Below are 13,673 nucleotides of genomic sequence, written 5' to 3'. Positions count from 1 at the left end.
CCAAAGTGAACTGGACCCGAGTGATGGAATCTATGAGAGACAGGCTTCTAGATATGAGCTATGAGGGGGAACTGGTGTGGTATCCTTGGAACCAATTTCTGGAGGGTTTACAATCCGGACCTCAACCCGAGGCTTCTAGAGCTACTTGAGCAACATCACAAACAAGATGTAGTTTGGTAATAACATACTGACCTCAAAGGAACTATCTCTCACTTTAAATCTTCTTTTTCCTCTTTCTGTTTCTCCCTTTAACTGACCCCCCTTCCTTCTCTAAATGCCAGCTGCAAGATTAATACTGAAATGGCCTACCTCGAGAGGTCATAGGAAATGACCGAATATGGAAATGTTTCACAAGGAACGACAAAAAAAATCAGACATGGACAAACTTGCAGCTGAATACATGTTGTACTTTATTACATTTTTCTTTTTATTTGTTACAATGAAAACCAATTAAAATATTAGATATCAAAAAAAAAATATGAATTATATATTGGTGGTGTTATAACTAGGGAAAAAATTAAAATTAGGGGATGCAAAATTTAAGATTTACTGTATTAAATGGGGTAAAGATAAGTGAGAAGTGAGCCTAAAGCCATAATAGTTTGGGGGTGCAAAATCTGGCTTTTAGCTTGTACACTCTACTGAGACTACTTTGTGCAGAGTTAGAAATGATCTTCAGGCTGCCATAACCAAAAGTCATTTCTCAATCCTCTTAATCCTGCCTGACATATTTCCATTTGATCCAGCTGACTACTCCCTCTTTATGCAAAAACTAAATGTAGGAGATGGCTCATCTAAAAGTAAATACTCATTTAGACCAGAATATAAATCGTTGATGTTACTGTGTAATAAGTAGTTCATATACTGTAGAACCAGCATACCTCCCAACTGTCCCTTTTTAGAAGCGGAAAGTCCCTCTTTTGACAGCTCAACCTGCAGTCCGTCATTTTTACTGGAAAGTCCCTATTTTCTCTGCACTGAACAGCCAGAAAAAGAAACAAAGTTTCTCACTTAATTGCCTTTTAGTAGAGAGCACAGAACAGCTAACCGGTGCAAATAAGTTACTTTGTAACCATTTTGAGACACAATAAAACTTTCATAACCTGCCAAATTTTGTAAAATGAACATGATAATTAGGGGGTTTGGCCACAGAAAGGGCGTGATCAAAAATTTCGCTGTTCTAGGTGCGAAAAATTGTTTTGTCCTTTTTATTTCCAAAATGTTGGGAGGTATGCAGACTGAACTTCAGCACTTATACTGTAAATAGTTAAATTCATTTATTTGCTAATAAGTCATTATCAGTGTTTTTTACCTTAAAAGGGATGTCAGCCTTCAGGGTAAGACATACTAGAACCCTGGAGCATGTTTGGAAAGTACTCTAGCCCAGTGATCCCCCCAACCAGTAGCTCTTGAGTAACATGTTGCTCCCCAACCCCTTGTATGTTGTTCTCGGTGCCCTCAAAGCAGGTGCTTGTTTTTGAATTCCAGGCTTGGAATCAAGTTTAATTGCATAAAAACTAAGTATAGTGCCAAGTAGAGCATCCTGTAGGCTACCAGTCCACATAGGGGCTAGCCAATCACAACCCTTATTTGGCACCACCCAGGAACTTGTTTCATGTGTGTGTTGCTCTCCAACTCTTTTTTACATCTGAATGTTGCTCACGGGTCAAAAAGTTTGGTGACCCCTGCTCTTGCCAATAAGTCTGCAGGTGGGACTGTTTAAATGGGTTGGGAAAGGGTCCATGTGATCTAAATCATGTTGTGGAATAAAAAGTAGCAGCACAGTTCTGCGTTTGTTGTGGCCTCCTTTGTTTTGTTTGAATTGTTTTAAATGGGTTGATCACCTTTAACCCTTTAAGTGCCACAGATTGTAGAATCTACGTTCTGTGGATCAAAGGACCAAAGTGCCACAGATCGTAGATTCTAAGTTCTGCAGCACTTCCGGGTTTGAGAGCGGAGGAGCGGCTGTTAGACATTCCTACACGATCCCCTGCCCCTAGGCAACGAGCAGAGCAGGGGATCGAGGGGCCCCAAAGCAGTAGCAGGCACGTGTTACTTAAATGTCCTGCTGCTGCAGCCTGCACTGCGCCGTCCAGCTCCACCCCCACAGCACAGGAACAGGCAGATCGTGTGCAACACTCTTCAGCGACTTTTTCAGGTTAGTGCAACAATTACACACACAAACACACCAACACACACTTATTACAGTAATACACACTTAGATTCACACACACACACACTTACACATACATTTTTGGGGATCAGGGGGTCACTCACACTCACTGCACTCACACACGCATGCACACATGCGCACATAACATGTAATTTACCAATTGTACACACGCACATACATGGCTTTGTGGCTTTTTTTTTTTTTTATCGCATCGTCTCTTTTTTGTCTGAAAAAAATGTTTTATTGCCATTACGAATAACCTATTTGGCCCAGCTAAAATATTCAAACTGTGCTTCTGACGGCCGATTACACTAGTCTGGAAAAAAAAAACGTTGATTTTTGTGGTTTTATTGGATTTATTTCACTCTTTTCTCTCATTTTGTTTTGCCTTGTAAATTTTATCTACTATATATCCATTTGAGCGTCTCCGTGCGCCACATAACTTGGTATATCTATGCATATTGGGCATCAAAGTGTTCAGTAGACCCCTGGCGCTCATATTTAGGATGTTTCATGCTGATACCTTACGAAATGTGGGGCATATAATGGGGTAAAATTCAAGCTTTGTGACGATTTTCAGAAAACCGTTACATTCAGCATTGCTTTACAGTTTGCAGTAGAAACACATATTTACCCATATTGGATTTGTCAGAATGTGTACTTTCTGAAAATATATGGTTTTCTGGGGTCTCTGTACTGTTAGGGGGTCTTATGTCACATAGTACACACACCAGGTGCTTAAATTGAGGTAGCCAGAGTGACATACATGAAAATGGATATGCACTATTTGTACTTGGGGGTCTCTGTTTGGTAAATCTATGCATTTTGCGCATCAAACTGTTTAGTAGACCCCCATGCTCCTATTTAGGATGCTTTATGCTGGTAATGATACATGGACATTATGATGCTGGAAAGTTGAAGCTTTGAGGCAATTTTCAAATATTTCACCAAAACCTACAATTTTGAGAAAGCCTTGCTACTCAGTAGTTTGGAGCAGAAAGGCATGGGTACCCATTTTAGAATCGGTAGAATGTGTACTTTCCAAAAATATATGGTTTTGGGGGGTAAACCTACATTTCTGTGTTTTTACCCCACAAAAAAAGCAGTCAATGTGTTGATTTTTCATTAGCTGAAGTTACCCACAGGACTATTTGTAAGCGCTAACTTCATTTTGGGGCCTCTAAATGCCAGATACTTTGGTAAACCTATGCACAATGGGCACTGAACTGTTTGGAGGACCCCTGGCAATCATATTTAGGGTGCTTTTTCTTGGTATGTAGTGATACATGGGCGATATAATGCTGGAAAGTTGAAGCTTTGAGGTAATTTTCAGATATTTCACCAAAACCGCGCCAAAAAGCTTTGCGACTCAGTAGTTTGGAGCAGAAAGGCATGGGTACCCATTTTAGATTCGGTAAAATGTGTACTTTCCAGAAATATATGGTTTTGGGGGGTAAACCTACATTTTTGTGTTTTTACCCCACAAAAAAAGCAGTCAATGTGTTGATTTACCCACAGGACTATTTGTATGCACTAACTTCATTTTGGAGCCTCTAAATGCCAGATATTTTGGTAAACCCATGCACAATGGGCATCAAACTGTTAAGTGGACTCCTGGCAATCATATTCAGGGTGCTTTTTCTTGGTACCTCATACAGTGTGGAATATGCAGAGCAGCAAAATAAATCCTTTGAAGTGATTTTTAAAAATTTTGATAAATTTTTATAAAAACTGCTACATTCAGACAAGCTTTGCTGTTTGGTAGTTAGGAGTAGAGAGACATAGTTACCCATTTTGGAATCAGTAGAATGTGTACTTTTCAAAAATATATGGTTTATATGGTAAACCTAATGTTTCAGGATTTTTTGGCCTTGGAATCTAAAGTATGCCGTTTTCTGCCTTGTTGCTTTCAAAATTCGGTAATATACTGCCGGGAGTTTTTGCTGTATAGAAGTTCTAAATCTCCCTAAAACTATACATATCTGGTATTGGCATGTTCGAGAGACATGAGGCTTTCCAAATCAGTTGGATTTACATGTGTAAAATTAAACATTTTTCTGGATTAAATACATATATTGTGAAAAATAGAAATTTTTCATTTATTTTTGTATTTAGAGCTATAAATCTTTTTGCAGAGATGGAAATACATGAAAACTGAGGCAGATTTAGAAAGCTCAGTTTCTCCCGAAAAAAACAATGTATAGTTTTCCTAGGTAAACTATAGGTTTCCCCTCAGAAAATGCCCCTAAAGTGAGAGAGCACAAAATGTTTCAAAAACGGCTGGCATTTCGCGTAACCAAAATGTGAAATTCTGCTGGCACTTAAAGGGTTAAACAGAAATATAATAAATAAAGGTGAATCACCCCTTTAAGGGGAGCCTGGGTGTGCTGAGGGAGTTCAGTGAGCTTGGAGAAGTTGGGAAGAAAAGTTTGAATTTTGTGTCAAGAGTGGACTTATAATTTTTGGTTCTTTGAAAACTACAAGCTGGTGGGACTTTTCTCTATTGGTTCCTACTTAAGCACAGAAGTTGTGCCTTGTTGTTTTTTTTTCTGCTGTAAAACCACAGGCAGGAGCCTGAGAATTTCTGTTCTGTACCAACCTGTGCCTCCTGTCTCATCTATGAAACTGTTTTGCCTGACCCCTACCCACTGCTACGACAGCAAGTTATTTTTCAGCCCCCAAAATGTATAGCGGTTGACCTGTTGTACCAATATTTATTGAAATTGTACATGAAATAGGGCCTCATGGGGCCCCTATACCTCCTGGGCCCCTCTGCAGCCGCAGGGTCTGCTTCCTCTGTAGTTACGCCCCGGTATAATCGTTTATTGTGAGTCAGTCCCTAAGCTCAGTAAGTGACAGCAGCACAGAGCATTTGCAGTGAATCCTCAGAAAAGATAATGGGGAGCTACTGGGGCATCTTCAGAGGCACAGATCTTCTCTACTAAAGGACTGTGGTTGCCTTGAGCTGGTTCAGAAGCCCAAAACATAATGTACAACACTTGTGCCCTACATCTTCTTTAGTCCTCCTTTACATTGTATGTTAAAGTTACAGCTTACCTATAAGTTCAATAGTGGTTTCCTTTCCAAAAGCTCCATGCAAAGCAAGCGCTGCTTTTTTCCTTTACTTATTAGCATATCATGAATGGTATTGGCTGGCAATGTAAGTCACACTATGCAAATGAGGAAGGAACGGAGCATGTGCAATACTGGAACTGCTTTGGCTCAATCCTGTGCACTGCAAGAATTATTGGAGGCAGGAATTGGTGACCCCCTCCACTGACGGCTAACATCATTACTAGATTCAAAAGACACTATCGATTTTTGGTTAACTAGTCCTTAGAGTCCAGATTTTTATTTTGGCAATAGTGACTTGCTGAAGATTTGGTAACCAAAATGTAGACATCAAATGTGTTGGTGGTCTGTGGATTTAAACCCTATAAACCTGCCTGCCCCTGTCAAGCTGCATTGTGTTGTCATTGCTTGATCACACAAATCATACGATTGGACGGTACACTGGTTAAAAACTGATTTATTGCAGCAAGCTGCAGATGTAACACGCCTAACGTGTTCCGGGAATCGCTCCAAATAATCATAGGCTTGCAAGAAGTACAATACAGATATTTTATATACACAATATTACAACGGCCCCTACTTCACTTTTTTTTTTTTTTTTTTTAGAAATTATTATCAATAAAAACAATGTATTAAAACTAAAACCTCAACACAATTAAAAAATTTTAATCAAAAAGATAAGGTGCATAACATATCCATAATATATCATAAATTTAAGCTGGCCATACACAGGCCAATAAAAGCTGCCGGCAGACCTAGTTGTCAGCTTATTGGCCGCGTGAGTGGCCCTTCGAAAGTCGGGCACATATTGATCGGGCAGGGGTAAAAGTCCCATTGGATCGCAGACTGCATCTGTCCGTTGATGTGGTCCTATGATCTGACCACTCGTATGCCATACATGCCCTCAGGGTGGGCATATCTGGGAGAGATACGCTTGTTTGGCGAAATCGCCAAACAAATGGATCTCTGTGTATGGCCACCTTTATACAAGTTTTGTATACAATTCCTGATATTTTATTATCTTTTCTTCTAGATTAAAAATCGGTGTTATTAGATACTAACAATATACTGTTAGTATAGGTAAGCAATATCATGTCTCATATGTAATCCCTTTGGTACTCTAGTCTCTAGTTTTAGGATCTAAAAAGTCTCCCTTAGGTTCAAAGAACTGACCAAGTCGCCTCCTCTAAAGGGGGTCTTCAACACCATTCGGGAAACATGAGGTAAAATGTTTATCTAGAGGGGACCCTTTCATCCCTTTTTATAATGGCCCTTATGTGCTCACTTATCCTTTCCTTCACACAACGGGATATACGACCCACGTATTGCTTCCTACAACATCCACATTCTAACAGGTACACAACCCGTTTAGTATTTCTTAGAATGTGGATGTTGTAGGAAGCAATGCGTGGGTTGTATCGCACGTGTTGTGTGGGTCGTGTATAGTCATTGCTTGATACTTGGGTTACTAGATTCTGGGTAATTCATAGAAGTTTTCACATACATTTTTGCATCATTTTATATGTAGGTAACTTATTATGTATTTGTTGTACTACCTGTCCAGGCCCCTCCTCTGTTCAAAATTTTACCAGGCACTACAGTCCACCAAAAAGATCACTTTTGTTCAAGTAACACTGCAGAATTTTTAATGCAAGTATATTTGAGAGCTGGTTATTTTAGAGAAAAGAACCTATAAACTCCGTTTTTTTTTTATTCTTTTGCTTAGATCCCCTTTAAGGGTTCAACACATCCACATATTAATGACACATAAGTGTTGTTTACAGTTTCCTAGTCTTAAAGCAATGATATATGTAGATCTGATGTGAGTTGTTTACTTTTTCAGAATTTGCATGTAATTCACATGGCATGCTCACTTATAAATCTGATTGACCGTGTGTTTCTTCTTTACACTTTTTGTAAAGGATCATTTTCAGGAAGACCCAGTGCAAATGGCAATGATCATCAACAACTGTTTAAGAGAAGAGAGCAAAATTTTATGCAATGCCCGTGCATCTAACAAGGTAATGTATTAAATATATTCAAATCTGTAACATTCAGGCCATAGTGTTAATATTCCTTATGTCCATGTACTTGGTTGCATAAATCCACATTGATGGTAAAAATCCAATATGAATATAGCTACTTGTGGCACAAGGAGCAGAGGTCAACTAGCCCTGGCTTTACCACCTGCCTTTGGGCCTCTCCCTGTCCACCCCTCTTGGATCCAGCATTGTCTAACGCAGACAGCACTCCATTCAAGGGGCATGCTCTGAAAAATAATGCAGAAGCCTCCAGGTACTTGCACAATGCACCATGCAGTATGGAAAGTGCAAACAAAAGGCAGGGTGTAGCACAGTGTTCTGAAAATAAAAAAAATATATAATTGTCTGCTGCACAAATCCCTATGATCACTTTGACAATGCAACACCTGATCCTACAACACATGGACATGCATAATTAAAGAGCCAGGACACTCGCCTATTATGCCAACTGGATCTTCTGCCTGGTGCAGGGGCAGAGCAGTCACTAGAGTTTTGTTAGCCTGAACCTCCAGTGGAGGTGTGATAGGAGCCTTTAAACTGCTGCACAAAGTCCTATTATCACTTTGTTCTCATTTTTGCAGCAGTTCCAGACTTGCATGTATATCCCAGTAAAGACAGAATAATTGATTCAATTTACCATAGGTCATTTCCTTTATTTCAAATGGAAGCTTTGTCAGCTTAGCTTCATATGTTTGTGCCAGTGTCTTGTGTATTGGATGTTTTCCTTGTTTGTTTAATGTATACACTCGTTTGTTGCACAACACTGTGAAATATGTTAGCGCTAGCTACATAGAGATATAAGCGCTGTATGGATTATCGTTATAATGTTAGTTGGCCTTTTTGAAATAATAGTGAAACTGTATCGTTTAAACTCATCGCAGAACCAAGTTGGCAGCACGCAAACAACAGTCATGCTTGACAAGCAGAAGGAGCTGGATAAGAAAGTTACAGATGTCCGGAACAGAGCTAATGTAAGTTGTAAATACTTTTCATCTTAAAGAAGCAAAAATCAAGGTTATGTCCAATGAAATAGTATCAATTTAAGAATGTGTGTTTTGGATCTAAACAAGTAGAAGCCAGCCAGCGATGCATGAATCTATACAGTGCAATATAACAAGTATATAGTGTTTAATTTCAAAATATGATCGGGGCTTCTTGAAGGCATATTTTAACTTGGAATTATGAGTAACATAAATAATTTTTTCTACTTGTATTGGTCTTAATATTAATACAGACATCAGATCAAAGCGTGGATAGGGTTAATTATGTGCATGCCTTAAAATAGGGCTTTGTTTCTGTATAGATGAATGGGCTGTACTGTAATGAATAAAAACTAAACTACACATAGTTGATGAGTTTGCAAACAAGTAATTAATTTATATTTTAGAATTTCAGCCAAATGTAAGTCTTGAATCCGCATAAGTAAAACTGTATTGTCATTCAATATTTAAAGGGTCCTCCACTCAAAAGTAATGAATGAGTAATGAAATAAAATGTACAATATACATTTATATTTTAGACATTTTGTGGACACTGTTATTAAGACAAGCTTTGCATCAGGCAATAAAATCCTATTTATGCATCAGAATGAGGCACCTGATGCTCATGCACTGGCTACACAATTAAATGGTGAGGAGGGAGGGGGAATAAAGGGAGTGCCGTCCTATTTAAGAAGTGCTGAATGAGAAGTGAAACACGTGTATAACAGGTATGGATGTTATAATTAAAAAAAATTGATTTCATGTTTAATTTCAAAAGGAGTTTTATTACAGAGCTTTGTGAGTGACAGGTCCCCTTTAAAACAATGTCTCCTCTAGGTCTTTAAATGCTCTTTTATCAATTGGAGTACCTTTTTAAGGTTCTTGATTCTGGTCAAATTCAATTCAGTTACTGGTGTAGAAATGACCCACTAGATGAACACCAGGTAAAATGAAGACACCTCTCAGTCATTTTATATATGCTTTGCATTTTGACTCCTAGGAAGTAGAGCAAGATGTCAAGCTTTTAGAAGACCTACAAGATGAATATGACTTCAAATTTAAAACTGTGCAAAGCAGAGGTAAGACTTACAATCATTTTGTAGATTTTGCATAGTGAAAGAGAGCATTTTAGCAGCTGTATATTGGTCGCATTGCTTTTTATTTACAACTTTTGATGGCAGTGGTTGGCATAAAGCTGCCATCAGCAATTATTTTATTTCTTTTTAGAAAGAAAAGATGTTTTCTTTTGGACCTCTATTTGGGAGTATGCTAAATATTGCCATCCATCAATGTGGACTTTGTAGTAGACCATATGGACAACATGTACTAAAACTGGAGTGGAAAAAACAAAGTATATAGCTTATAGTTTAGCTGTTCACATGAGGATTAGTGAGCGATAGTATTTGTGCTTTATTAACCATTATGGATTATAGATATCCCCAGATATATTTTGCATTCATCATCATTTTTATGAAATATGTCTTAAAGGGGAAACTTTTGCGAAAATGAAAACTTAATATGTGTCATCCTACTGAAATAAGACATTTTCTAAATACAATCAATGAAAAATTCTAAACCATTTCTGAAATATTCAAGCACAAAACAAAAACGGTGGTACCTTGTTAGCCAGTAGCAAAAAATAACAAATAAAAAAAACAAACAAATGCAAAAAGTATTGTAGAAGTGATACCTATATTGGCTAACAATAAAAATACTTTGCAAGCTTTCGGAGCACCAAGGCCCCTTCGTCAGGCAAAATACAAATGAAGGCTAGAAAGGCAAAGCATATATACTGTTAGATCAGTGAAACGTATTCATGGGCAATAAATTAGGAAGTTACAGATAGATAGAGATCAATTGTAGAGATAATGCAATGAATTAGGGTGGGTTGTAAATAGTCCAGGAGTCTGGATTCAATCAGGTCATATAGTGTGACATGAAACCTGACCCTAAATTAAGGCCCTGTCTTAAATAGCTCCATACATTTGAATTCATAAATCTTCCTTTCCCGTTCAGTTTCAAAGTTCCCTTTTAGAATTAAGACCTTCAAGTTACTCTACACCATCCCCTTCTCTGTTTCTCTTCATTCTCTCTTCATGCAGGAGTTGGGAATCTGATTTTGAATGAAGGTTAAATATCCTTTTACCTAGATGATGTATTAGATTAAAATCACCCGAAATCATATATGCAGAATTTGTGCCAAAGTCAGTTATTTTGTTTGTACTGGAATCGGTTATTTAAGTGAGCTTAAATACATCTGCTAGGAAAGGCAGCCTACCCCATAGTATATATTGAATCTAACTGTCCATGAATATCTGACACCCAACTCCTGCATGAAGAGAGAATGAAGAGAAACAGATGCTGAGAGAGGGCTAGTGAAGATAAACTTGATTATTTCAGAAATGGCCAGAATCTTTAATTGATTGTATTTAGAAAGTTTCTTATTTCGGTATGATGAAGCCCATATTAAATTTGCATTTTCACGATAGTTCCCCTTTAAGGAAGTATTGGGAACATTGGGTGAAAGTTCCTGAATCAAACCAACCTTTACAAGTGCACTGCAGCATCTAAAGGTGGCCATAAATGGAACAATTATGACCATTGGTTGCAGTAAAAATCATTAGTTTACAATACTGACGTATTAGAGCTGAATTGTCAAATATACAGGTAGAAACAAAAGCCGATGTTCAGAGGGCCTTCAAAGGTGCCTGATCAATATTTTCCAGCCACTCTGATCGACGAGCCGATCAATATCCATGTCTTCTGTCATATCTGTCGGCTCATTTCCAGCCATACACGCACAGAATATCGTACAAAAAAAATTTTTTGTACGATATTATCAGTGCGTTTATAGCCACCTTAAATGTATTCAGCATTTGTTATTGTTTAGTGGAGTAAGTTGACTGCAGACAGTTGACTGCCATTAAAAAATGAAAAATATATTTGATTTTCTATTTTTATTCTTTTCCGTTATACAGATAGCAGTCCTGTCTTGCTTATGATTAAAATTCTAGATTCTATTCCCCCCAAAGAATCACTGCAAGGTGATCAATGATAAAACCACAAAAACACATCTAACATTTCATGCATCAAAAATTATGGGACAGCGAGAGAATATTATGCACTAGTTTTAAAGGATAAGGAAAGTAAGGGGTTCCTGCTTGCCTGACACCACCTAGTGATTATGATTGCTAACCTTGGGTCCTGTAATGGTATCTTTTTTGCTGAAAATTCATTAGCTCAGGGTATATTCCTATTAGAGCTGTGCTGCCATGTTTAGCCATTTTATAATGGACCTGTTCGACTGTCCAAAACCATGTGGATGAGCAGTAAATTTTTACTATACTGCATTTGCACACGGTTCCACAGACCTATACTACACTGAAGAGGTGAAAGGAACCTATGGGAAGTAGATAAACATGTATTTGTGCACTAGAATTGTGTTATGTACTGATAATCATTTGAAATTAACTGTAATTTTTTTCACACCACAGAAAATGAACACAACGGCCTGGCACAAAATGAACTGAAGAAAGAAAAAATGTTTTTAACCAATATGAATATTGGAGTTCTTGTGAAAAGAAAGGTTTGTGTGCACATATGTTCTAGCGGACTTCCACCAAATAGGTTTTATTAGCACACTTTATAGAAATTTAAATAAATGCAAAACACATTGCACATGTCTGACTCCAAATACATATAAAACTACAGATCATTTTTTAAGTCTTGCATTCTTATGCCACCCAGTTAGTCAGGAGGGACCGAATTTGCAAGCCATGGGGTGCATATATATATATATATACCCCATCCATCCTAAAACTTGGTGTAGAAATAATAACAAGTTACTCCAGCCGCTTTTGATTAAAAAAAATAAACATGCCATGAGCCCTGCCTAAGTCAGCCATCATCTTTGACTTAAAGGGATTCTGTCATATAGTTACTTTGTTAAATCGGGTTGAAAAAAGACAAAGTCAATCAAGTTCAACCCCTCCAAATGAAAACCCAGCATCCATACACACACCCCTCCCTACTCTCAGATAAATTCTATATACCCATACTATCTATAGAGTATAGTATCACAATAGCCTTTGATATTATGTCTGTCCAAGAAATCATCCAAGCCCCTCTTAAAAGCATTAACAGAATCAGCCATCACATCACCCGGCAGTGCATTCCACAACCTAACCTCACTGTGAAGAATCACCCATGTTGCTTCAAATGAAAAGGGGTGGCCTCTATTGCGGTGATTCTCTTTATGGGTAAAAAAGGTCACCTGCTATTTGTCTGTAATGTCCTCTAATGTACTTGTAAAGTGTAATCATTTCAATAAAGAATGACTGAAGTGTATCAGAGCACAAGTCACATGATATGAGGGCTCCTGGGAAACTGACAATATGTCTAGCCCGATGCCAGATTCTATAATTAAATATAAAAAATTATGTTTGCTCTCATAAAAAGTGGATTTCATTGCAGAATTCTGCTGGAGCAGCACTATTAATGAGACCTAGCCCCTATAAGGATCCTAAACTGAAAAATAAAAAATAAAAATTTCACACCCTTCTGAATTCCAATAAAGGTTAGAAGTTGATGAGGTGTAACCCTAACTTCCAAATCCAGGAATTAGTAGTGTAGTGTACAAAATATAGTTGCGTTTCTCTGATGTATACATATAAATAAGCTGTATTTGTTTTTCTCTAGGCAATTATTCAGAAAATAGCAGAGTTAATGAGTGTAACTGATCACACACAAAGTGCTCTAATTAACGAAGAGCTGGTTGAGTGGAAGCACAGACAACAGATAGCATGCATTGGAGGCCCACCTAATGCTTGCCTTGATCAGCTACAGAGCTGGTAAGCCTTTAAACTTCAATATACACTATCTAAATTACAAACTGCTAATTTTTTGCCACTCTCCTGTGAGTTTTAAGGTCTTTCTGGCAGTTGCTGCAGTCTTTAGAAGCGCAAGTCAATCTAATCTCGACTTTATCTATTCTGTTAACAGACGGAGTGTAGGTTTTATTATTTTTATATCCCATCCCATAAAGGGCCAGATTCAAAGTGCTTTTTGTTATGACCAAATAACTACATTTTTGTCTCATTAGTCCAAAGCACTTTGTTCCAAAATTACTGTGGCTTGTTTAAATTTACTTTTGCATACAACAAGCGACTCTGTTTGTTCCGTGAGTGCAGAAAGGGCTTCTTTCTCATCACCCTGCCATACAGATGTTCTTTGTGCAAATTGTGCTGAATTGTAGAATGATGTACAGATTCACCATCTGCAGCAAGATGTTCTTTCAGGTCTTTGGAGGTGATCTTTGGGTTGTCTGTAACCATTCTCACAATATTTTGAGAGTTGCTTTGAGAATCCCATGCTGTCGCTCTTCAGAGGAGAGTCAAACAGAAGCAC

General features: G+C 37.9%; 1 protein-coding gene across 2 annotated transcripts in view; it reads left to right on the top strand.

The window, feature by feature from the left end:
- Positions 1-13,673, top strand: part of stat1.L (signal transducer and activator of transcription 1 L homeolog) — a 47,319-nt gene that overhangs the window by 9,922 nt on the left and 23,724 nt on the right. For both annotated transcript variants that reach the window (XM_018234168.2, NM_001088787.1), the window contains 5 exon segments: positions 7,168-7,266; positions 8,169-8,258; positions 9,268-9,346; positions 11,762-11,853; positions 12,966-13,117. In XM_018234168.2, the coding sequence (XP_018089657.1) occupies positions 7,168-7,266; positions 8,169-8,258; positions 9,268-9,346; positions 11,762-11,853; positions 12,966-13,117 (512 nt within the window).

Source organism: Xenopus laevis, chromosome 9_10L, assembly GCF_017654675.1.
Source record: "Xenopus laevis strain J_2021 chromosome 9_10L, Xenopus_laevis_v10.1, whole genome shotgun sequence".
NCBI classification, from domain to species: Eukaryota; Metazoa; Chordata; class Amphibia; order Anura; family Pipidae; genus Xenopus; species Xenopus laevis.
Note: the sequence above shows the minus strand (reverse complement) of the source record. Positions and strands in the feature narration are given on the sequence as shown.